The 23163-nt window shown below is 49.2% G+C and overlaps 7 protein-coding genes across 7 annotated transcripts; 1 reads left to right on the top strand and 6 right to left on the bottom strand.

Annotated features, from left to right (window-relative positions):
* Positions 1 to 936: 936 nt before the first annotated feature.
* Positions 937 to 2751, bottom strand: POJ06DRAFT_215038 (uncharacterized protein; the record flags this gene model as incomplete). Its single annotated transcript, XM_056185512.1, has 2 exons — positions 2211 to 2751; positions 937 to 1415 (listed from the first exon to the last, which is right to left on the bottom strand). Coding segments are annotated over exons 1-2 (816 nt in total), but the record flags the coding sequence as incomplete, so codon positions are not given.
* A 2942-nt stretch (positions 2752 to 5693) lies between these two features.
* On the top strand, positions 5694 to 6854 carry POJ06DRAFT_227731 (uncharacterized protein; the record flags this gene model as incomplete). Its single annotated transcript, XM_056185751.1, has 3 exons — positions 5694 to 5831; positions 5894 to 6096; positions 6161 to 6854. The coding sequence occupies exons 1-3, from the start codon at positions 5745 to 5747 to the stop codon at positions 6852 to 6854; spliced, it is 984 nt and encodes a 327-aa protein (XP_056040892.1). The 5' UTR covers positions 5694 to 5744.
* A 146-nt stretch (positions 6855 to 7000) lies between these two features.
* On the bottom strand, positions 7001 to 8259 carry POJ06DRAFT_31844 (HSP20-like chaperone). The gene is made up of 5 exons (XM_056190863.1): positions 8044 to 8259; positions 7800 to 7858; positions 7423 to 7742; positions 7258 to 7366; positions 7001 to 7206 (listed from the first exon to the last, which is right to left on the bottom strand). Exons 2-5 carry the CDS (start codon positions 7816 to 7818, stop codon positions 7079 to 7081), a joined length of 576 nt encoding a protein of 191 aa, XP_056040891.1. The 5' UTR covers positions 7819 to 7858; positions 8044 to 8259; the 3' UTR covers positions 7001 to 7078.
* POJ06DRAFT_31870 (uncharacterized protein) lies at positions 8254 to 11435 on the bottom strand. The gene is made up of 3 exons (XM_056190864.1): positions 10841 to 11435; positions 9406 to 10782; positions 8254 to 9353 (listed from the first exon to the last, which is right to left on the bottom strand). The coding sequence occupies exons 1-3, from the start codon at positions 11399 to 11401 to the stop codon at positions 8535 to 8537; spliced, it is 2757 nt and encodes a 918-aa protein (XP_056040890.1). The 5' UTR covers positions 11402 to 11435; the 3' UTR covers positions 8254 to 8534.
* An 877-nt stretch (positions 11436 to 12312) lies between these two features.
* POJ06DRAFT_201931 (major facilitator superfamily domain-containing protein) lies at positions 12313 to 14290 on the bottom strand (the record flags this gene model as incomplete). The annotated part of the gene is made up of 8 exons (XM_056185257.1): positions 12313 to 12509; positions 12562 to 12676; positions 12735 to 13020; positions 13067 to 13374; positions 13422 to 13459; positions 13515 to 13667; positions 13723 to 13837; positions 13886 to 14290. 8 exons carry the CDS (start codon positions 14288 to 14290, stop codon positions 12313 to 12315), a joined length of 1617 nt encoding a protein of 538 aa, XP_056040889.1.
* Positions 14291 to 15462: 1172 nt separating this feature from the next.
* On the bottom strand, positions 15463 to 16618 carry POJ06DRAFT_31725 (HSP20-like chaperone). The gene is made up of 2 exons (XM_056190862.1): positions 15769 to 16618; positions 15463 to 15661 (listed from the first exon to the last, which is right to left on the bottom strand). Exon 1 carries the CDS (start codon positions 16381 to 16383, stop codon positions 15841 to 15843), a length of 543 nt encoding a protein of 180 aa, XP_056040888.1. The 5' UTR covers positions 16384 to 16618; the 3' UTR covers positions 15463 to 15661; positions 15769 to 15840.
* A 776-nt stretch (positions 16619 to 17394) lies between these two features.
* On the bottom strand, positions 17395 to 19706 carry POJ06DRAFT_31723 (uncharacterized protein). The gene is made up of 3 exons (XM_056190861.1): positions 19357 to 19706; positions 18160 to 19000; positions 17395 to 18098 (listed from the first exon to the last, which is right to left on the bottom strand). Exons 1-3 carry the CDS (start codon positions 19565 to 19567, stop codon positions 17759 to 17761), a joined length of 1392 nt encoding a protein of 463 aa, XP_056040887.1. The 5' UTR covers positions 19568 to 19706; the 3' UTR covers positions 17395 to 17758.
* Between the last annotated feature and the right edge of the window lie 3457 nt (positions 19707 to 23163).

Raw genomic sequence — 23163 nt, 5'->3', positions numbered from 1 at the left:
CAAGTAAGTTTTTAGATCCACCGTTGACCAACAACCCATCAAGTCAAAAACATACAAAAAAACGCGAGATATAAAATAATATAATATAATAATAATATAGTAACAGCTGAAATATAGAAGTATTAAACATGTAGCGATAGCAAATATTTGACAAGAAAAATCAAAACAGGACAAAATTACAAATTCAAAAAAGCAATAACTTTTGTTCTCGCTTAGTACTCCGATAACACACTCAAAACAAGAACTCACACATAAATACAAAAAATACACTGCAAATAGCACTTGATCCTACCCATCCCTAAATAATAACTATAATATAGACATAATAATAATAATAATAATAATAATAATAATAATAATAATAATAATAATAATATAATGAAGAAAAATATCAACATGATAAAATTGGAGCTGGTCTGTCGTCATCCACACCAACGATACGTTGAACACAGCTCATCGCGCACTGCCACTGCTGCCATCTCCCGGAGCAGTAATCGGCGGCAACGTAATGCTACTCACCGACGGAAGCGACATTCTATTGAGACCATTCACACCGTTGATGACCCCGGGCAGCCCGCCGTTGTACCCGCCGTTGGTAGTGCTGTTGGTCGGCGACAGCTGAAGTGGAGGGATCAACTGCTGCGGGTGTGATAGATGGTGCGACGCTTGAGGCGACAGGATCTGCTGCAATGGAGTTCCGTTCCGCGACGCGGAATGCGGCGGCTGAGGCGGCGTTGCGGAATTGCTCCCGGCCTCGTTCGGTCGTCCAACCAGATCCGAGACGCGCATCTTCTTGCGCATGTGCTGCGATTCCGAATCCTCGGGCGTGCCTTCCTGGGCAGGAGAAGCAGGCGTCTGCGGCAACGGCAAAGGAGGAAGCTGGTGATGCAAGTGGGGATGGAGTAGTTGGTTCTGATGCTGCTGGTGCTGTTGCAGCTGCATAAGCTGTTGCTCTCTGAGCTTCACCTTCTCGCGTTCAGAGGCAAATCGCTCCTTCTCGATCTCGAGTTCCTCGACGCGTGATTGCAATTCCATGTTCTTCTTGCCGGATTCTTCCAACTTTCGTTGCAGCTGAGTCTCGAGTTCGCGTCTGGTGAGCTCAGATTTCCGCGCGGAAGCCTCATTCGACTCTAGCTCGGAGATGCGCGACCTGAACAAGTCGTTGACGAGCTCGAGCTCTGACACGCGAGTCCGCAAGGTCTGGTTTGCAGTTACAAGCGACTCCATCGTGGCATGCGTAGTCGACCCGGACAGCGCAGCGTTTGCCGGTGCGATCGAGGAATGCACCAACGGCGGCGTTGACGTAGGCTTCACAATCGGAGCCAATGTTGCGGGCGGAGAGTGACCGCGAGCCTGAGCGAGAGCGATTGCCGACTTTGCGGGGACGAGCGGTGATATCTCGTGCTCGTGCTGTCCTGCTAGTGAGAGGTGAGGCGGAGTGTTGCCTCTCCTCACTAGCGGTGCGAGTGATGCCGAAGGAGGAGTCGCGGGATCACCAAGCGGAGTCGACGAATGCGGTGCATGAGGTGTCGAGGCATGCGGTAACGGAAGCAAGCCCGGAGACGGAATAGCATGCTGCGAACTCTGGACTTGTGCTGACAGATGTGGCGGCTGGGTCTGCATCGGTGGTAGTGCCGGCGATCTTGAATCATAGAGCTGCTGACGTTGCTGCTGGCCGATCTGAGGCACGACCGGTGGTGAGTTTTCCGGCGGAGTCAGCATATCAGACGGACCGAGAGCACGTGGCAATGGCAGCAATGGAGAGACAGGACCAGCGACTGGCGCCAACAGGTGGTGAGGACCCTGAGCATTTACAAGAGGCGAGCCGCGGGCTGGCTGCATACTGGGCGACGATTCCTCTTTAATAGCTGCCGACAAAGATGGAAGATGCGTCGGCTGCTGCATCATGCGGGACTCATATTGCTGCTGCTGCTGTTGTTGTTGTTGTTGTTGTTGTTGTTGTTGTTGTTGTTGCTGTTGTTGCTGCACATGGAGAGCCTGAGCAAGGTGCATGAGTCCACCGGCATCGGCCTCGGACGCAGGCTGTGGTCGTCCACTTGGTGGACTGGCATTCGAGTTGTTTGTGTGCGACTCATGCTTCTTGCGAGCAGCGGTGCCGTTTGCAGATGAGGCCGATCCCTGGGGCGCGCTGGATCCACCTCCAGATCCGTTAGTCTGACCGTGGCCGTGGCCGTGACCATGACCATGACCGCCTGCGTGGTGCGGGTTCTTGATTCGGTTCCGGGACTTAATCACGTCTGTCTTGAGCGAGATCGGGCGTGCTCGACCATGTAGCTTGAGGAAGAGACCGCACGCGTTGCAGAGGACCTGGCCCGATTCGTCGCGGCGCCAGAGCGGAGTGGTTGACGTAGCACAATTCTGGCAGACAGGCGGAGCGGCGGCAGGAGCAGCAGAAGCAGCGACGGGCGCAGAGGTCGTCGCCGAGGTCGACTGATGTTGGGCCGACGATGCTGATGAAGAAGGGGCTTGATAATGCACGCCGCCGCCGTGCGGACGGGAAGTACGGGGATCAGGCGCAAGCGTCATGCTGGCCGAGCGGCACTTGTGACGCAGGCAGCAAGGCAGGCAGCAGCAGTATTGTCCGAAGGAGACAGGACAGGCGGAATGTAGTTGGAAATATTGAATGGAAGAGGAGAGGTTGATGCAAAGATGAGCAAAAAAGATGCAAAAAAGATGAAAAGATCCCAACACGCAAGGTACCGGTGCGGTTACGCGAGAAGTGAGTACGGCACAAATGTGATTAGGGCGCAAGTGACGCGGCGGATGGCATGTTGATGCACTGGGGGGGCCCCATCAGGTGACGCACCGCCACTTGTTGCCACTTGGCCTGAGAGGCGCGCCTGCTGCGCGGCGCTGGCGCGTCGGCAGGGCGGTGCATGGCGGTGCAATGGGTACGGGCGGGAATCTAGAATTGACGATTGACTTGATCTGATAGCCGGTTATCGGGGGAAGCCACTCACTCATTCACCACCGCCACAACGACCACCAGGCCTGGCGAGGGTTAAAAGCTTGCGACATGGCGTCAGGCGGAAACGTCAGGCGGACAGGGGCAACATCAGAAGCCGCAGCACGCCTGCAAAGAAACGGGCTGAACCGAGACTATCCATTGATGTAGAGAGGTAGTAGTGGTTCGTCATCGTCATCGCAACAAGACAGATACAGCGTGTGAAGGCGATGGACTCAACAATAAGCTGTGCACACCGCAACAGCCGCACGCTCCAGCAAGTTTGATTTACTGGAATAAATTATTCCGTGGACGAATAATTTGCCTGGGTAGGTACAGGGGAAGCCACCCTACGTAATCGGGCACAAGCGTGGGGCGCACCGGTGCTTAGTTTTCGCTAGCGCTTGGCCTGCCTCATCCTCACAGTACACCAAGTGCGGAGTGTCTGTGGCTGGTGACAACTAGCACCGCGCGACACTTATGCCACTACTGGCACGGTATAAAGGCAGTGAAAAATTTGCGGAGAAAGGACTTAGCACCGCCACCGAGGACGCGTAGTCCAACGACGACGCGTGGGTGATAAGTGATAAGGTGATAGGCTGCCGTGGCGGTGCGGCTTGGAGCCTGAAGGGTCAGGTGGCAGCAGCACAACTGTACCATTCGTTTTCGGCCATGTGCGAGCACAACCAGCGGCCTTGTCCATGTGTCTGTTGTATTAATGCGCAAAAACGAAGAAAAAATGACTCGAGGCGTCGTCGCGATTCGCATGGCCGCCGTGTCTCTGCCATTCGCGGCTGTTTCCGATGGCCAGTGAAGAAGAACAGGCCCAGTTAGCATGGCCGGTATCTAGAGTGATCACGGGCCAGGGCGATAGGCTGGCAGACAATAAAGTGCCAGTCGCAGTGTTTCTAAATGTGTCCGTTGGCGACGTGTTTTTCTGCTCCAAGAGGCAATCGAGCGTCGGCCAAAGTTGATGACGTCATGCAACGTATTCTCATCATGCAATGAATATACGTATTGACAGCAGACACCTATAGTCTTACCTGGTATAAGGTGTAATCCGGTAGTACAAACACGTCTATTACCTTATTAATTGCTTCTCCTCGTCAACTAGAGAAGAGTAGTAAACCGGGACTAAACGGTCGCTGCTGAGCAAGTGCAGGTGACTCATGGCATGGAACACTGGTTGTTTCAGTGATACTAAAACAAACCAGCGGCTATTATTACACTTTGATTGCCACGCGTGCAGACCAGGTTCATATTCATAATATGATAATGGGCCAAGACAATTTAGCACGAGACCCTCTCAGCCGCAAACTGATCCAACATGACAGAGAGCCGCAAACCTCAACGCCCAAGCTGTTCATGTATCGGCTGGATTCATCCCCGCGACGGTTGTTTCGCTATGTGGCTAATATCACTACGCTTTCCGTTGCAAGTGCCTTTCGTCAACTCGATGCACTGCAGCTCATAATAATAACCGCCAAGCTACTGACGCCTTCGCTGGTCATGCCATTCCACTCTAAAAATAACATTGACACGCGAACAGCGTGGGATCGAGCAATAACTGACAGCTCAACAGAGTCATGATCGCGATCTTCGCAATCCGGCGCCCCGGAGCCGCGGCGCGCGTCATTCTCCGTCACCCGGGTTATGACTGAACAATCGAATACTCTACGGGGTCGGATCCCCTACATATTCGCCATCGGTTTTGACAATCAGCAATGCTCATTGATATGTGGCCAGAAGCACGATTTGTCCCCTGTGTATTCAACTGAATAGTCTACAAGTAATATAATGCACTGATTACATATCTCATGAATTTCAACCCATGCCATTATGATACAAATTATGATACCAAACCGCCTCCCAAACTTTGCATACGTTGCGTTCCTTTAAATAAGAGTAGGCGTTGCATCTAAAGAAACATTAGGCTCGTCATCCATCTAGTATGCGCATCACATACCCATTCTCGATTCTATTTATACAGTGTATTTTCAATCAGGCGCGCCGTAACCCGTGAATGTCTCTCGATAATCACAGAAAATATATGTACTCTCAAGGATGCCTGCCGACTGTCATCCTTTGGTTCACGCTGAAATCACCAATACCATCTTCAGTAATCCTCCTCACACATTCGAAGTACGTGCCCGGAATCACTTTGTTGTAGGCGGCTTCGCGTTATTGCTGATGAAGTGATACACAACAATAAGTCCCATCATAACGACGCCCAGCCCGGTGGCCAGACTCTCAAGTTGCTTATCATTCATCATCTTGCCTGCTGGTTCTTGGTTCTCTGTTCTAATGTTACGAACGCTCTCGTTTGTTGCGACCAGACTTGATGGGGAAAAAAAACAGCCGTACGCGCTAGATCCTTGTTCTAAAACAGCTGGGACATCATGGTGATGTGGCCAAATCGTTAACTACCACTAAGCCGTTCGTCTCCAGACACACTAATGGTAGACACATTTAACATTTGGCGATTTTTTACATACTGCGAATAACTCTAGTTGGTTCATTGTCACCTTAATCCAACCTACATTTTATCTTCAGCGACCAGCCATTTATATCAGGCTGTGCAAAAAAGACGACGTACACGAGTGGCAGGCCAAGGAGAGAGAGAGTGTGTTTGTTTTATTTTTAGGTAGGAATTGTGAAGGCGGATCACAGTAAATTCAAGTGATACCGCCTCGCCATCGAACTCGTCGATTTTTTGCACGCGACTTTTTTCCAATATTTCTTGAAAAGAAATTAATATCACATACATACAACAATCATCATGCCGCCGAAAGCTCCCAAGCCCGATCGCGCACAGATCGCAAAGAAGCAGCAAGCCGTCTCGGACAAGACGTTCGGTCTCAAAAACGTGAGTCGCCTTGCCCGGCAACATTTTTGTCGTACACAGCTGACTAACCGTTCGAACTGCAGAAAAACAAATCAGCCAAAGTTCAGAAATATGTCCAGCAAGTAGAAACCCAGGGGCAGTCCGGTCTGCAAAAGAAGAAGGAAGCCGAGGCGGCTCGGCGCGCGGCCGAGAAGAAGGCGGCCGACAAGGCAAAGGCGGAGGCGGCCGAGCTGTTTAAGCCTGTTATGCAGACCCAGAAGATCCCGTTTGGGGTTGACCCCAAGACGTACGTACATCTATCCGTTAACGTTGCCGCTGATGAGGGAGCGCTGCTGACGAGATTTTTGCAGCGTGCTGTGCATCTATTTCAAGCAGGGCACTTGTACCAAAGGTTCAAAGTGCAAGTTCAGCCACGACATCGACATCGAGCGCAAGACGCAAAAGAAAGACCTCTACACCGACGCCCGCGAAACTAAACCGGCCGATGGCATGGAGACCTGGGACGACGAGACGCTCCGGTCCGTAATCATGTCCAAGCACGGCAACCCCAAAACCACGACAAACATCGTGTGCAAGTACTTCATCGAGGCGGTCGAGACCAAGAAGTATGGCTGGTTCTGGGTGTGCCCGAACGGCGGCGACACGTGCCAGTACAAGCACTCGCTCCCGCCCGGATTCACGCTCAAGACGAACGAGCAGAAGCAGGCCGAGAGAGCGGCGGCGGCGAACGCGCCCACGCTGACGCTGGAAGACTTCTTGGAGACCGAGCGACACAAGCTTGGTGCCAACCTGACGCCCGTCACGCTCGAGACATTTAATAAGTGGAAGCAAGATCGATTGAATAAGAAGTCCGCGGAGGACGAGCTCGTGAAGAAGAAGGACGAGGTCGCGCATAGCGGTAAATGGCTCTTTGAACACGGCAAGTTCGAGCGCGACGATGAAGGAGATGAAGGCGGCGGCGACGCGTGGGATATGGACGACCTACGGCGGCGAGCCGAAAGCATTGATGGCGATCGCAGTGATGACGACGATACCGGAGAGTGAACTAGTCTTCGAGATGCTATTGTAAGCTAGTTAAATATTAAAAAATCCTGCATTTGAAAACATAAACTGATATGGAAACATAAATGGATACGTTCTTGCGCGTTCATGTACGGCTCGGTCAACTCTTCGACTATATTTTATACACATATGCGATTAAAACACTGGCATAATTCGTACAGGGCCGCTCTCAAGCAATAAAACATTTCCAACCACTACAGTACAGCTTAGTCCTTACTTTCTTCCTCCGCCCCTTCCTCCTCCTTTTCATCCACCAACTCTGGCAACCCCTCATCGTCGTCCGAGTCGTCGTCGAACGACGACGGGCCGGGCGCATCACCTGCACCTCCAAATCCTCCCATTGCGCCTCCCATACCTCCCATTGCACCTCCCATACCTCCCATACCTCCCATTGCGCCTCCAAGCTCGTTCTGAAGCGACGAGAAGTCCATGCCACCGCCGTATCCCGCATAGTCATCACCTGGAGCAGTTTCCTGTTCGTCCTCATCGACCCACTGCGAAATAGTTAGCCGCTTTCCCCCGGTTCCACATCACCGCAAAACAGCTTTACCTTGTCAAAATCAGTCTTGATGTAGTGCACCTTTCTCTTGTCCTTTATCAATCGCGGCCAGAACTCCTCCTTCGCCTCTTTCTTCCTCAAAATAAAGAACGCATCTCGACCCGTGATCGTCTTCTTCGAATTCTCAATATCGATCTCGTCGAAAAACTCGAGGTCGACCGCGTACTCTTTGCCGCTAGCCGATGTGCCCTTGTACGAAAAAGTCGTCGGCGTGATAGTAACGTCCGGCGACTCGACGTCGATCGCGTTGACTGTTAAGTAGATTACGTTCTTCTCTGGCTCAAGCTCGGACGAACGCTGCGCCCACAGGACTGTGCTTTGTTTAGTATCGACCCGGATTTGCCTGTTAATTGCAAATTCCAACGTACCTTCAGGAGTTGTCGCCATTGTGAATTATAGAAACGTAGAATATATGCGCAAAGCGAGTCTGCAATTAAGAGAATGGCAGCATTAGCATCATCGCGTTCAAAAATGTTGGAAATTAGCCCGCAACTAAAAACCTGAACTTGATCATCATTCATGGAGATCAATCTGGCTTTGTTCGCAATCACCTTCCCGAAAACATTGCTGATCCACTGTTCCCAGTAATCTAAAATCAAACAATACACATACCTCTCAACAAATGTTCAATTCACGTCACAAATTCGTAGATCAACAAATAATGTCAAACCGCACCGGAAAAAAATGCAAAAAAGGCCACAGTTTGGATCGGGGAAGCACCATGCCTGCTTCGACACCGCGCGGTTAAAATGGGTGCCGTAAACCCCAAAAGTGACCTAACCCGTGGTATTCGGTGGCTTGTCGTCGCGCGTCTCGAATGTTCTAAGCGGTTCTACTTTTGCCAAATTTGCTCATGACGTCGCGATCGAGAGATTCACAAAAAGAAAAAAAAATTTAGAAAACGCCAGCCATGGTTATTATTCTGGCCAACTCTATAAAATACCATGGCCGAGCAGATTTTTGGTCGAATTTCTAATCAGTACGCCGTAATGCAATTAGTAGACAAATGAGTAGTGGGCTGCTTGAAGTAGCCGAATTGGTGATCGTGGCCATACTCAGAAGCCGTCTTGATTTTTACAATTGCTATGATACAAACCAAGTTTTCAAATCCTCCGGGCTCGGTGGTCAGCTCGATTCGCACTGTCGTCACTACCCCGGCCTCTGCCTCTCCCTCGTCCACCAAAACCAGCCCGTCCGCCCCGGCTTGCCCCAGAGGTCCTCGCCTCTGCAACAGTAACACTCAATATCCGATCTCCAATCTTGGTCATATCCAACTCCAGCCCATTCTTCGCATCTTCCGCATTCTCATACGACACAAACCCGAACCCTTGGTGTGTGTGAAACAGCTCGTCCTTGCTCGGCAAATGCACGCGCTCCAGAGGCCCGTACTTGGAAAACATTCTGCGGATGTCAGGTTCTTTCATCGACATAGGAATGTTCCTGACAAATAGTTCGCGGCCTTCGTATACAGCGCCCTGACGATGCTGCTTCTGTGAAGGGTCACTGATTTTGACGATCAGCTTCCGTGGCTTGGACGTCTCCTTCTGGTTCGTGGCTGACGACACCGGCGGTGCGGGCGAGTCATCTAGTGTCTGCTGAGCCGCGTGCGCGTCCTCGGGCCGTTTATACTGCAAATAACAAAATCGCCGTTTGTTGTTAACCGTAAGCGACGGAAACCTGATATCCACGATCTCTCCAAATGGCGCGAAAACCTTCCGAATGTATTCGTCATCAGCAGCGGATGGAAAATTCGTAATCCACAGCGTGGTCTCCGCACCGACGCGGACAGTAATGGTATGCCCATCCAATACCTTTTGATCGCGCGTCTGGGCGGCGAGCACGTTTTCTGCAGTTTCGAATTCTATGGTCGCGGACGCAAAAGTGTCGCTTGTTACAATCTTCAGACTTTTGATCTCGCCGCACTATCCTACATTAGTATCGTCTTGCCTCGAAACGGTAATAGAATACACTTACGTCCTTGAAGAAATTGCTCACTTTCCGGTCATTGACATCCGTTGGTAGACCTTCAACAATGACAGTCGCGTGTTCGCGATCTCTGGCCGGCGCCGAAAGATCTGACTCCGTCCTGGCTTTCTTAGGATTTGGTTTCTCTGGCTCATCTCCGTGTCCCTTCCGCTTTGATACCTTGCTTTCCTCTTCCGCATCAGAGTCGCCAGTAACAGGAGCAACTAAGCTGGTCTTTCCGTCCGGAGCCTTAGCGGCCTCCATAGCCCGCCGTCGCTGAACAACCCTCATCAGTTTCTTGACCTTGACCTCAGCTTTCTCCATTGAAAACGCAGATCCATAATCCCGCTCAAACTCTAACAATGCTTCACATATCCGTTCCGGCGCGTCCAGACTTTTAATCCCGACCGCTGTCTCCAAAACTCCTGCGGACGTCAGCACGTCCCCACTTGCCAGAGAAACATTCCTCTCCCAGTTATACCACCGCAGCCAGAAATCTGCATCTCTTGCGTGTTTGTTTGCCAGGTCCTGCCATTGCTGTCTTGCTTTGGCAATCTCGCCTAGCTGTGTTAAGATTGCAATGTACATCCTCGGCAGAATATATGTCTGGTCCTTCCTGTTCTTCCTCGGGAACGTCTGGTCAAAGTCAGCCATTACTGCTTCGACTTGTCCGCTGAACACCAAACGATTCTCATCCAGATCATTGGCGTATTTCCGTCGCAGATATGAGATCCATGCTGCAGCCATGATACTGTACTCCTCAGCATTCGTGCTCAGCAAGCCGGTCGCGACAGCGCGGTCTTTGGCTTCCTCGATCAATTCGGCGGTCGCCTTGAATCGCTCGCGAGTGCGTATCATGTGCGCCCATAAATTTCCTGATCTTGGACATGCTTTTACGGCACGCTCTAAGACTGCATCGATTGTCAGTAATTGAAAGTTTTGGTGCTCGAGCAGATACAAGACGTAGTTGTCCCAGATAGCCGCGATGGCTGGAGAACATTTGATCGCGCGCTCATATAGCGCTTTCGGAATCTCTGGATCGAATTGCTTCTTGTGAAGATTGACAGCAGCATCGATATATTGAGCCCAAACATTAACGTCATTCTGAGCCGTGGCAAGGTGGTCCTCGAATGGCTGAAACACGGCGAGTAGTTTTTTTGTCTCATAGACTTTCTTGTTGGCCGCCACAAGTTCCTCCTCGTAGCTATGGTTTTCATGTTGCGTGATGAACGTCGAGTAATCTGCGAACGTTTGGTCGATTGTCGCGTGTGGGACTTTGAATCGCGCGAGGTAGTATCGCTTCAAAAGAGCAATATTATCGGCCGACGGGCTAGCTTGTACGTCGCGTAATTTCAGGTCTCTATATAGATCCCAAATCTCATGGCTCTGCGATCAACATTAGTTTCCACGTTCCACAGCGATCAAATAAACCACAATAACTCACATCAGGTATTGAGTAACCGGTCGCGTTGACGGCTTCTACCAACACATTTTCCAGCGTACTCTTCTCAAACATACTCAGCTCCGCAGGTCTCCCCTCCTTCTTCTCTCGTTCGTGCTCGTTCATGACAAATTCAACGTATCCTTTCCATAAAGGCACTGACAAGAGGTCATTCACGCTTCGCGCGTGCAGTTCAAGTAGCTTAATAGTATCCTCATCATCGTATACTCCTCCACTCGCTTCTGCTTTTTCCTCACGCTTGCTTGCCTCGTCATCGATCCATTCTTCCCAAAAATTTTCATCCATAAGAAACAGTCCAGCCATTCGGAGTCGTGCATCGCGTAGTTCATCGTCGAACGCTCCTGGACCAGCCCTCTTGAGCAGCTCGACCAATTCGACGTGGTTGGTATATTTGTAAGGTGTGGTCACAACAGCTTCAATAAGAGTGCCTAACCTCTCGGCATCTTCTTCTGTGAAGAGGGTGTCGTCGTCGACTGGAGCTCGGTTGGTGCCGTTTGGCGCATGTGAGCCTGGCGGATGAACTTCTGGCCCATGGTTCGACATCTAGGGCGATGATCCAGTTTATTGATTTACTGATGTGATGAGAAAGGCAACCCCCCAGACGCCGCACCGCGTACCTATATGTACGTTCACGAACGTGCAACCCACCGGGGGTTCGGGGAACAATTAGTTACCAGCGAGGTCGAAACACTAGTTGCAAGAACATATGTAATGACTATGATATTTACGAATACCAATTTCAAACAGGTTTTATTTTTTTGTGACACAGCGGGCTACGACGACTCAACTACAAGCGTGTCCAATAATCACTTGAATCGCTTTTGCAGGACAGCCAAATCTGATGACGAGAACAATGCCGTGTAGACGGCCAAAGCAAATTTAGTGTCATTATGGATGGCCCCCACTAATGGAATATACTGATCCCATTATGGGTATCTCGTTAGTTTTTTGGCCTGTTCGACAGCTAATTGTTACACTGGGGCTATCATCGATTTGCACGACGAAGTAAATTACGCGTTGCCCAGCCTCGACTGAATTACTGAATTGTTGTTTCAAATGCCAGAATACTGTTTGGCCTCCAAGAGGAAGACCTAAGTCCGTCGCCGTTTAGAGCCAACTCCTACGATAATTCCCTTCCCTTCAGTGTAACTTCTTGTCGCCGTCATTTGAGCACTTGCCCTCCCAAAAAATAGCACGATCCGTCGTCGCGATATCACTCAGAGAAGCTTCGTTTCAGTGACCGACTCAAAAGAGTTTCGAACTTTTAATTCCAAATATAGTAACTTTTGATCCTAGGCACACCAAGTCACTGTCCATGTATCGTCCATGAATACAAATGCAATCCAACGTAACCCAAAATTATGCAAACTGCCTGAAGCTGATAGTGTGACCGCCTCTCTCGCTGCTCACTGATCGAGTTCCAACTCCATCTTCGCTCGCCACTCCGGTGCTTTCTAATGACGCAAATTAATCAAAACCTTTCTTCTAGTGGATGTGACCCAAATTTTACAAACCTTTTTCACGTAAACCTGCAAACCCAAGAATATTATGCCTATTATCGTCAAGATAGTGAACAGCCAGCCAGTTTTAATGGCATTATTGAGTGGGACGGTAATGAAAGATGCGGCAGCGGCAAACATGCATCGAATAACTAGAGGTTCGTTAATTTCAAACAGTTGACACGACATGCACAAATGGCATACAAGTGTTAATAGAAACCGCAGCACTACGCCGTTGCGGCATAGAATCGACCAAGAATGTCAATGTTGTTGTGAAAATAATCAATGATCCGAAACCGAACAAGAATGTTCCGATTATCTAGAGTCGAAGTTTAGCAGTCATTTAAATCTCCATCAAGTAATGACATAGCTCATACCGGAACAAACCAGAACAAGTGTCTCCAAGCAGTCCACCCAAATAAAATCATTCCACTACAAACGACAATACCTGCGGTCAGCATATTCTCGGCTAGCCTCGCTTCTGGCACCATTTTGCCATTATTTTTCTTAATGGCATTTTTGAGAATCCGGTCACTCCATCGACCACCAACCAGACTACCCAACACGTATCCCAAACCGTTGGGAAGGTATAGCAAACCGGTGACAATTGACGAGAAGTTATACGGCGGACTCTGGAATAGATCCGGAAGAGTGTTGTTCAGCCTATTCCCCTGTCAGCCAGCTTTCTCTCGTGTAAAATAATGCTTACATATATAAAGATCCATATCCGAAACTATTATACAAAATTGCGTATACAAACGTTGGATACTTCAAAAGTGCGAAGGACTTGAATGGGCCAGAGAAGAAGTCAAAAAACTCGTGTGCGTAGGACCTGAGTTTGTGGTTCTTCTTTTGCAAAGCACGCTTCTCCTGAACTTCGGTCGGTAGAATTTGTGGGCGAAGAGTCTCAGGAAGGAGAACGAGCATCATCAAGAAAGCAAAGCCGCCAACTATTATGAGAAAGTACTGTGTTGACCTCCAGCCCCAGCGATCATTCAGCGCACCGGCAAAAATGGGCTAGCACTATAATTAGCTATTGTCTCGGGAGATTATCATTAACCTACTGCAAGCATAGGCCCACATAGCGGTCCAAGATAGAAATCTGTGAGAATTAGTATGACTGTTGCACTGAAATCAATCAATCGAGAGATACGTACAGCCATTAGCCTTTCCACGCTGGGTAGGTACGTAAATATCACCAATTGCACCTGCGCCTACAGTTTGAGACGAGGCAGCGGCACCGCCCGCGCAAACTCGGAATACCACAAGCATGACGACGCTAGTCGATCGAGCGCAACCAATGTTAAATACTAACGTACAAATTAGCATATACGTAAAATTACTTAACGGCACAGACCGACATACACGTGAACATTAAGAACGATATAATGTATACACCACGACGACCAAGTAATTCCGAGAGATAACTCCACCACAGCGGAAATAACCCCAGGGAAAACATATAAAAACCGACCGACAACTAGTCACTCATTAGCCGAATGCATGGTTATCGTAAAATTCCACTCACATTAATGACCGTCAAATTTGTATGGAAGTCCGCCGCCATAGTGTTAACGGCAGGATAAAACACCGCAGATCCCATAGCAGGAACCATGCCAGCAAATGCAAAAATGAATACTAGAAGCAATTTGACAGCCTCGGAATACTCGTATGGATTCTCTAGTTCTTTGATTATACAAACACTGTGCAGAAACCCTATTGGCTTTCTCCGCTTGGGTTTCTTTCTGGAAGTATTTTTGGTGTCATTGTCATATCCCTCCTCGTCTGCAATATCAGCGGCGTGAGAATCTATTGCGTCAAGAACAACCGAAGTAGCAGGTTCGAGTGAAAGAGCTGGAAGAACTGACGTCTCAATGGCAGTCAAACCGAGGTCGCGCTCATCGTCATCATTATTGCCTTTCTCAAGGTCCATATCGTCTATCCCAGCCGAAGACTGCGAGATATCTGTCTGGCGATCATATTCCGAAGTTTGATGATGCTTCTCGTCATCGGTTGTAGACATGCCTTCAACAGAGCGTGTCTCCTGGGCAGTCATAACTCACAACCGGTGCTTGGAGAACACCGTATTCGCTGATCCTGTCTTTTAAGCCGCAGTAATTCAGACCGTGAACTAGGAAATCAATATAAGCGACCGTTTGAGATGAGTCATTAGATGAAGTACGGCGGCAATGGCGGTGACAAGACCATAAATAAAAAAGCGAATACCAGTTTGCGTCGCCGATATCGGCGTCTTGAGGCGCCCGGGACTCATAATGTCTTGACCGAGCTAACGGCTCAGCCGAGATATGAGCGCGCCGCAACGGGATATCAACTAACGCCGACGAATCTGCACGACTTGCTTGGCATTGATATCTAACCGGAGAAGTTTGAAATTTCATTACAGTAAACTCATTGGAGTTACTTCGAGCCGCACCGCCGCCATGACGCCTTTTGTGCATCAAACTCCGCACAAAAGCAGTGGGGGTCACCTAGTGCTGTGACAACTCTGTACCAAAAGTAGACTCTTATCCGTCACAAGCAACTTGACTCGATTTCCAGGTTGGAGCAGTAGGATTTCCGGGATTATCTAGATCACGTATTGTGATCCTTACAAAAACGTTAACATTCTCGTCGGGTTGCCTCTAGAATGCGTAATTTTGGTTTTCGTCATACTTTGATGCTAATAGCGCCTTGCCACTTGCCAATTCAAAGTGTAAAAGTAATCTGTTGGCACCGGTGGGCGGAACAAAGCCTTCAAGCTCAATATTCAACCAGCTATTTTGCAGGCATCGGTTAACTTATCCAAAGTAAGAAATTTCGGTGCGCCGGTATTGGACCAGCCGCACATCGAGGCTTACCGCGGCTAATATTTTGATGCCATTTTTTTTGTTTTTCATTCGCCAAAAACTGCTGATTCGACATGGCAGTGTGCTAGTGTCTCGGGTCCCAGCGCCGATATCGGCGAAGCTAGGTTTTAAAGTTTATAGATGTAGCGTTCTCATGACCGATGCGCCCTTACCCCATGCACTGAACAAGTCGGAACTTTTCCATGGGTCACGAGAACCAGGTATCCCGATGTCGGTAAGCTTGTCCTTATTCGGCATACCGGGCGTCGTCTTGAAGTCATGGATGCAGTACTGAGACCTCCTTATTGCAGGACGTCCAATCCTACAGTTCTTGTGACTGCGCGTAAAGCTCGATCTGCATCTTACCGAAGGGAATTTACGACGACATACGTTCCTGGCTGCATCTAATATTGATTATAGATTCGCGAGCGAACCACTATAGTCGCAAAAGTCGGAATGTTCCCACTAATTTAACATTTAAATGCATTTGCTTTGCCTACGTTACATCGATTCATTCATTGAATGGTCGTAATCGCCACATTTTTGCTAACAAAACCCAATAGATCGCCCCCCCAAGCGAATGACAATCGCCTATTACTCCAAAACACCACAAACCAAACGCGAGCGGACTTCCAAACTAATCCGACGACGCAATCGTGATCTTCTTCGCAGCCGGCGCCTTTGCCGCCTTGGGCACGCTGATCTTCAACAAGCCGTGCTTGAGCCCTGCGGTTACGCCCGAAGGATCGACATTGTCCGGGAACTTGAACGAACGCGAGAAATCTCCAATCACACGCTCGGTAGCCCAATATCCCGCCGATCGCCGCTTGCCCTTGTCAGTACCTTCAGCGGGTTCACCATTCTCTTGGAATTCCTTGCTGCGCTCAACGTGGCCCTTCACGCGCAAGGTGTTGTTATCAAGGAACTCAATGTCGAGGTTGTCCTTCTCGACGCCAGGAAGCTCGCCTTCGAGGAGGAACGCTTTGTCGGTCTCCTTGACGTCGAACGAAGGCGTGAATGTGACTATGTCCTCTGCGCCTTCCGCCGTCTGGCTAAGGGGGTGCCCAACGAAAGCATTGCGCAGGGAGACTGGGCTCGACAAGGGGAAGAATGGATCTTCGAAGAGAGAGTTGAAGAAATTTCGAGAAGGTTCACGACGGGATGATCTTTGAAGCGACATTGCTGATCGTATTTAAGTTGTACGTAACTGATGTTGTTCGAATCTAACGAATAAACAACTTGAAATGCTTGCGAGGGTCGTATGAGGTCTATATATATGTTGCACAAGACACTAGTAGTTTCCATCCATGCCTAAGTATCGTGCACGTGAGTTGGAGCAGGTACCGTCCTCAGCAAACGGAGTTGACCGGGCGATCTCGTGCCTTCTAGACGACTCGCTTAACCTGCTAGCAAAGGGGGGTGCTCTCAGCCACGTGGAGACACGGGCCGTTGGTGGTCACTAAGTCGTACATTTATGCGAATCGTACGTAATAATTTCCTTGAGCATTGACGCAACGACGATTCTCCATCATTCGAGTCCCGCCTCGAACATTTCAGGAGCACGTGATGACATTGGGCAAGATCGTTCTCTCGAAAGTTGAGTAAGGCACAAATTGCGTGTGTCTACGGTTTCGACGCTCATTGACTTCGATCGTTTTCACTGTAAATGAGTCCACGGTATTATCGCCAAGTAATGCTATCTCGGTGCATTCTTATCTCGGTCCTCGAACTTGGGAGCAATCATATGATCGTCGCCTGGCCGATTCTCGACGATTCGGAATCCACGTCGGTCATAGTTGACTGGAAAAAACAAGTGATCTTGCTTTGAAAATTTCTGGCAGAAATTGATAACAAGTGCTACACTCTGGCACGGTCGCTCATTCAGGACATAACTCTGGGGCTTGTGATTGTCGGGATCGAAATTGTCACCCTGCTACGCCAAACAGTATCACTGCCCCAGGGCCGCAAGCCAGGCGGTTATTACTGCAGAATCACGTCGGGGTGAGACAAGGTTTTAAGTATATTCGCAATTCGGTTCATGACACGACTTAACAGTTATTTATTAGCACTAACAAGCTAGTAAAACCAGCACTATACGAAGATCCACCATTCCCCTATTTCACGTGACTTCTCGATCTGTTCTGATTCCTTCTTCCATGTCGACTAAAACATCACGAGACAGACACAATCAAACATATTATTAAATAATATACTCAAAGAATCGTAAAAGATACCTATTAATGAGACACATCAATACAAAGATACAAAATGTAGGTACAAGTACAAAGACACTGTCAAAAGCGCAATACAAACAGCCAAGAAGAGCAACTATTCCAACATCATCGACAATCAGTTTTCTTTAATAGATGAATAGCGTTATTAGCGTAACGTGATTTTAACAATGATGGAACCTGACCTCGTCCAAACACCGCTTGCCAAAAGCCAAGATATTAACATTTCAAAAACACCTTTGTCTCCCAAAGACATCTATCAATCTTCAATCCATTTTCGTACACTCCATCTCGCTATCACCAAATTATTTAGTCCAAAATAATTTAGAAGATACCGAAGAAGACAGCGGCCAAGAGAGCGCTGAGGGTGAAGCCAGAGGTACTGACGACAAGGTTAGGGGAAGCAGCGGAAGAGGAAGTGGCAGCGGACGTAGCCGAGGTAGTGCCGGATGCAGTAGTAACAGCGCTGCCGGTAGCACGGGAGGAAGGCGCCGCCGTGGAGGAGAGGGCAACGGATGTGGTACTGGAGGCAGCTTCACACCTGTAATCATTGCCTCGGATGCCGCCCTTGTTATCCAGCGCGTTGAACGGAGAGCAGTCAAAGTCTTCACTGGAATCAATGTTGACGGCGCCGCGAACGAGAGTCAACGACGGGAAGGTTGCACTAAAATCGGAGCGCGTCAGTACTCTAACCATGAACTTTGGAATGAGCAAAGAATACGTACTTGGTGAAGTTGCCATCCAAAATGATAGCGCCGTTGACCGTGGTGAGCTTGGGGAAGCCAGAGATGTCTTCGAGCATAGTATTGTTGGACACCTCGAGACCAGCACCACCAATAGTAGTAAGCTTGGGGAAGGAGATTTTGGTGAGAACGTCGTTGTCCTCGATTGAGAGACCGCCAACGGTAGTAAGGTTGGGAGCAGAGAAAGACTCGAAGACGTTGCTGATCAGCAAGTACGAGGCATTAACGACGGACAAAATAGGAGTGCTAACAGACGAGATATCGTGGAAAGTCAAGTTGTATGCCCACTTGAGATATGGGAAGCTGACTTGGGTCTCGCCGTTGAAAGAAATAGCAACCTGATAGGTAGCCTCGGTCAGACCCATCTCGATATCATTCAAGTTCAAGTTGTTGTTGATGTCGAGGCTGCTGACAGAAGATAAGTTGATACCATCAAGGGTGGAAAGGTCAGTATCGGAAATGTAGACGTTATCGCAAGACGAGACTCCAGCGGTAAAACTGAGTCCAGAAACGGCAGGAAGAGTCACCCAGTTAATGGCACCAACGGATGTCAAGCGAGGAAAGCTGAGGGTGCTAAGGATGGTCAATTGCTTGAGCTCGAACCTGCCACCAATGGTCTGGAGATTCGGCGCACTAATGGAAGTAATCTGGGTGTTATTGTTGCAAATGAGATTACCAGAGATCGTCTGGATACCGCTGAGGGTAGCAGTTGTCAATGTCTCGGCCAGGATGATGTTGGCGCCGAATGTGGTGCATCCACTCAAATTATCGAGATCGGCCTGAGTCTTAGCGGTAATTGTCTCATTGCACACGTTGACAGCAGCTATAAATGACAAATTAGCTCACCACACGAATAATGAATTACGATCGTGCCAATTGAGATTGAGCTACTACCGCTACAGCGGAGCAGTGGTGACATAACCAAGGCCGCCCGAATCCAATCCGGGCCGATTCATAATTGCGTGCACACAACAAAAGCACATACCGTTAGCTGCGCCGGCGATAACCAAACCAGCAACCAAAAGTTTTCGGAACATTCTGTCGACTTGCTATGAAAACAATGCGTAAGCTGATTGTACAATAACGGAGGAGCCGGCGGACACAAAAAAATGGGGCTCGGAGAATACCGACTCCCCTATCGACCAACACCGGAACATGCAGTAGAAAAAATATGCTTACTAAGAAAGGCTATCAAGGAGTAGACGTAGCACAATGATAAACAAGTGCTATAAGAGCAGAGAAGCGATGCAGGAGGAGAAAACTGTAGAAGAAGGAGGGCGTGGAGGACTTTGGAGGGGGGAGCAGCAGGGGCACGCGGCATAAAAAAGCAACGGGATGGGCAGAGGGACCGAGAACTGACTGGCCAGGCTGGATAATTTGTGTACCACATGCTGTATAAGGCTTAGTGGGAATTGGCTGTGTTTGGAATTGCCTCGAAATAGTTTAGACCCTTGCCGATAGGAACAGTAAATTGTCTCGCTGTAAGCGCATGAACAGACGTAGGCGTCATTGCTACTAGACAAATATGCAGGTTTCCGTTGCTGCGAGGCACTAATAGAGTTTGCACTAGCGTCTAGCGGCACTGCAGAAGTGCAAGGAACAAAATTTTACGGTTCCAGGATTTGACTGGGTCGGCCAGGCACATAAGAGTCTGCTGACCCGGCAGCTCGTGGCCCATTGTGGGGCGGTCAAACAGGTAGGCGTAATCGCTCCATGTGCGGGCCTCGGGAGACTGCAAACGCAATAGACTACGGTGTCTGTGTCTGTGCCATTGCTAATTTCTGGTGGAAGCTTGCTGGCGAGGAGTTGGTTACACGATACAGATTTGGGAACGTGTACGTTTGGCTAATGCAGTTTGCAGCACAGAATGGGCAAGACTACTAAGTGGCGCTTCTCAAGTTTCAACTTATATCCCGCGAATCCGCTCTTGGGATACCGACCACTGTGAACACTCTCCATTAGGCGATCTCAGGGGTGATCGAGGACGCCTCCTCCAGGGAACGGTTTATGAGCACCGGCACCCTGCTATCCGAGACTGCAACCAATCGGCGGTTTTGTTACTGCGCCTCTGAGCGGCGATTTTATTTGGCTTTAATCTGCAGTACCACTTTCGTGCACTTGCATGTGTCAATTATCTCTCCGAGTTTTACATGATGTCGTGCTAAAGGCACACTTTCTACCTCACAAGAGAAGGTATAGCTCGTCTCACATAGACCAACAGCTATGTGATAAATTTGTCGCATAAGTGACTTGAATCCTGTTCGATAGGGTGCGCGCCGCACTGTTCGGAGTGTTTCAAATGGCCCACCGAGGCATTCGGTTGTCGATAGACCCGCCAACAAAGTTAATGCATCGCCGTTGCTCTGGCAACTGCGCTGCTAGTTATTTTTAGGCCTACTCCTGACTTACACATTTTCTTGATTGGAAGTCTCTACGAAAGCAACCAAAAACCTTCTTTCGACATATGATACAGACTGTGGTTAATCCTGGCCCGCCATGGCAATCTGTAGTTTGACCCGGATGGAACCGCACCACTGCTTCAAACTGCTCTGGAGCATACGATATATCTAAAGTTCTCCGGAGACAGAGGTCCTGGTAACGCGACTGCTGATTCCTTGTCGAAGCGAGCTACCTTGCTGCGGCGTAGAGGAAGATGAGGGACAACCACTGATTGCGGCAATCTTCCTGGAAGTCGATCAGATCGACAAGACGATACCAAAGATGTGTCCATTGCGGTTAACCTTTCGACTCAGCTAATATTCGTTGGCAGCTTACACGTCTTAGTATGATTCCTCGTGCCACGACAGGCTCGCACTTGGCAATGATCGGTGTGGATCGACCATACGATCTGCACAGGAATTATGCTGCATTCGACCCCCGCACCTTGATCTTATAATAGCTCCATAGTAAACGAAGTCAGCACCTCAACCGTCTGCAATAATACATCTATAGGTTTTATATGCTTTAGTAGTCTTTAATGGTCTTAAAAACTGCTCCCGTGGTGCTTTGATTTGTTGACGCAATTAAGCCGGACGGATGCGTCCTGGTCATTCTTGCTTGGTACTAGCGGTCGGTGCGATTCCATGTGAATGCCAGCGAGAGTTAAAAACGCGAAGCCCCTAAACTCTTCTGGCCTTGCTAACCAGTTCGTTAACGCCATCCGGCCAAGTGAGCTTACTGTCTTGTCTGCGCAAGCCGACGAAACATATCTAATTTAGTTAACGTTCGACAGTGGCCAGCGCTGAACCCAAGTACTTGAAACACGGTGTATCTATTTTGGGGGGCCGACGCTGGCTTCGGGATTCACGCTGACCCATTTTCACAATCTTGTCTGCAACACGCACACTGAACTTTGGACGCCTACTGAATCGGAATGTGCCACTGGTTAGTGCCATTCAACTAACCGACTTGGAGCTTGCTCCGACATGGCGGACGATAGAATACCATACACCAAACTGCAACAAGAATGAACAAGAAATGTGTAATCGCGTCTTGTGATCGACGAATTAGGCGCTACGTTGACGTACATGCAGCTTCGACCCCCCTGTGGACCTGCGATTATTTGGACATCGCGGTCTAATGCTGTGTATCTTTAGGGGATTATATCAAACGCACGAGATATGAAATATTGCTTCGACAACTTATTCGACCAAGACGCATGGCGTATGCACTTCGGCCCGCGGACATTAATGTTTCAAAGTGGCAATATACGGTGGGCAGCCGTTGGCCCGTTGCGGCCGATCATACCTGCCAACGATCTCTGTCTTAGACTGGCTGCCTGTCAGACATTAAAACACTAATAGCGCGGAGAGATCCTGCCATTCCGTATGATAATGAATCGTTGAACGGAGTTGTAACTTGAGGCTGTTTAGAGTTCAGGACAGGGAGCATTCTTTGTTCAGGTCCGCGTCGCGTGAGCTTGGTCGGCCTCAGAATGCCTAATTACGGTTTATCATCTCTCAGTTCTGACGCTATCCAATGGTAGAGAACGAACACAGGGCCCGCCGTTGCTCTCTGCCAATGTAAAATTAAACAATGCGGAAATTACAGCGAAAATGCTCCTATCGATGGAGCATAATGTCCGAGCTCAGAGTTACATGTCTGGCGATCGATAGACAAGCACGACGCGTAAAATATCCGAGGATGCCGAGGAATGTAAACGTCGGCATGAAACAACGGCCGATGCCCGATGTTCTCGGCAGTAGCTGATGAAGACTTCCGGCATGCAGGGTCCCAGTCGCTAGTTACCGGGAATGTTAACCGTCGCATGCGCTGGGCATATGTGAGTCAACAATTGTCTTTGGCCCAGAATGGCCCCCTTCCTTACCGGAAGGTGACATACAAATGGCACGGTCTCCCGACACATGCAGGGCGTATTTTCGACCTATGCATTCTACGTGCCGTTTATACATAGGGCGCCTGAGATTTGGTGTCATGATTGTTAAATGTGTTCACAATATTATCCAACAGGTTGCGACAAGATAGATCTCAACTACGTCGGACTGACGAGGAGGCGAGCACGGTAGGCATTGATTTATACAGCGATCTTATTTACATAAGACACAATATGCATGCTTTAAACCCTTCCACTGCAGGCAAGTGTGAGATTGTCCCTGGAACTAGAAACCAGGTGATCCGTTCTCACCAATCTCTCGGATATTCAGTACTTGCCATCGCTCTTTCACATCGCTCCACGATCTGATTGCGAAGCTCGCTCTGTCCATCCAATTGAAACGCAGAGGTGAACCGGCCTTACAACGCAGCCGAGTCACCGTCGGCATCTGCGATCCACTCGGTACACGCGTCAATCTCGTGAAAACCTGTTGAAAGATCCAAGCTCCACGGGCATGGAGATGTTATTCCGTCTTGCCTCTAGGTGGTCTGTCGAGGACAGCCAGACTCTGGCGCCGGCCATGTCACCTATGAGTTCGTGCCACGTGCTGAACATACCACGAAACATCTGATGGTACCATTTATGAGACCCCA

Source organism: Lipomyces tetrasporus (assembly GCF_029532465.1).
Source record: "Lipomyces tetrasporus strain NRRL Y-64009 chromosome Unknown POJ06scaffold_11, whole genome shotgun sequence".
NCBI lineage: Eukaryota > Fungi > Ascomycota > Lipomycetes > Lipomycetales > Lipomycetaceae > Lipomyces > Lipomyces tetrasporus.
Note: the sequence above shows the minus strand (reverse complement) of the source record. Positions and strands in the feature narration are given on the sequence as shown.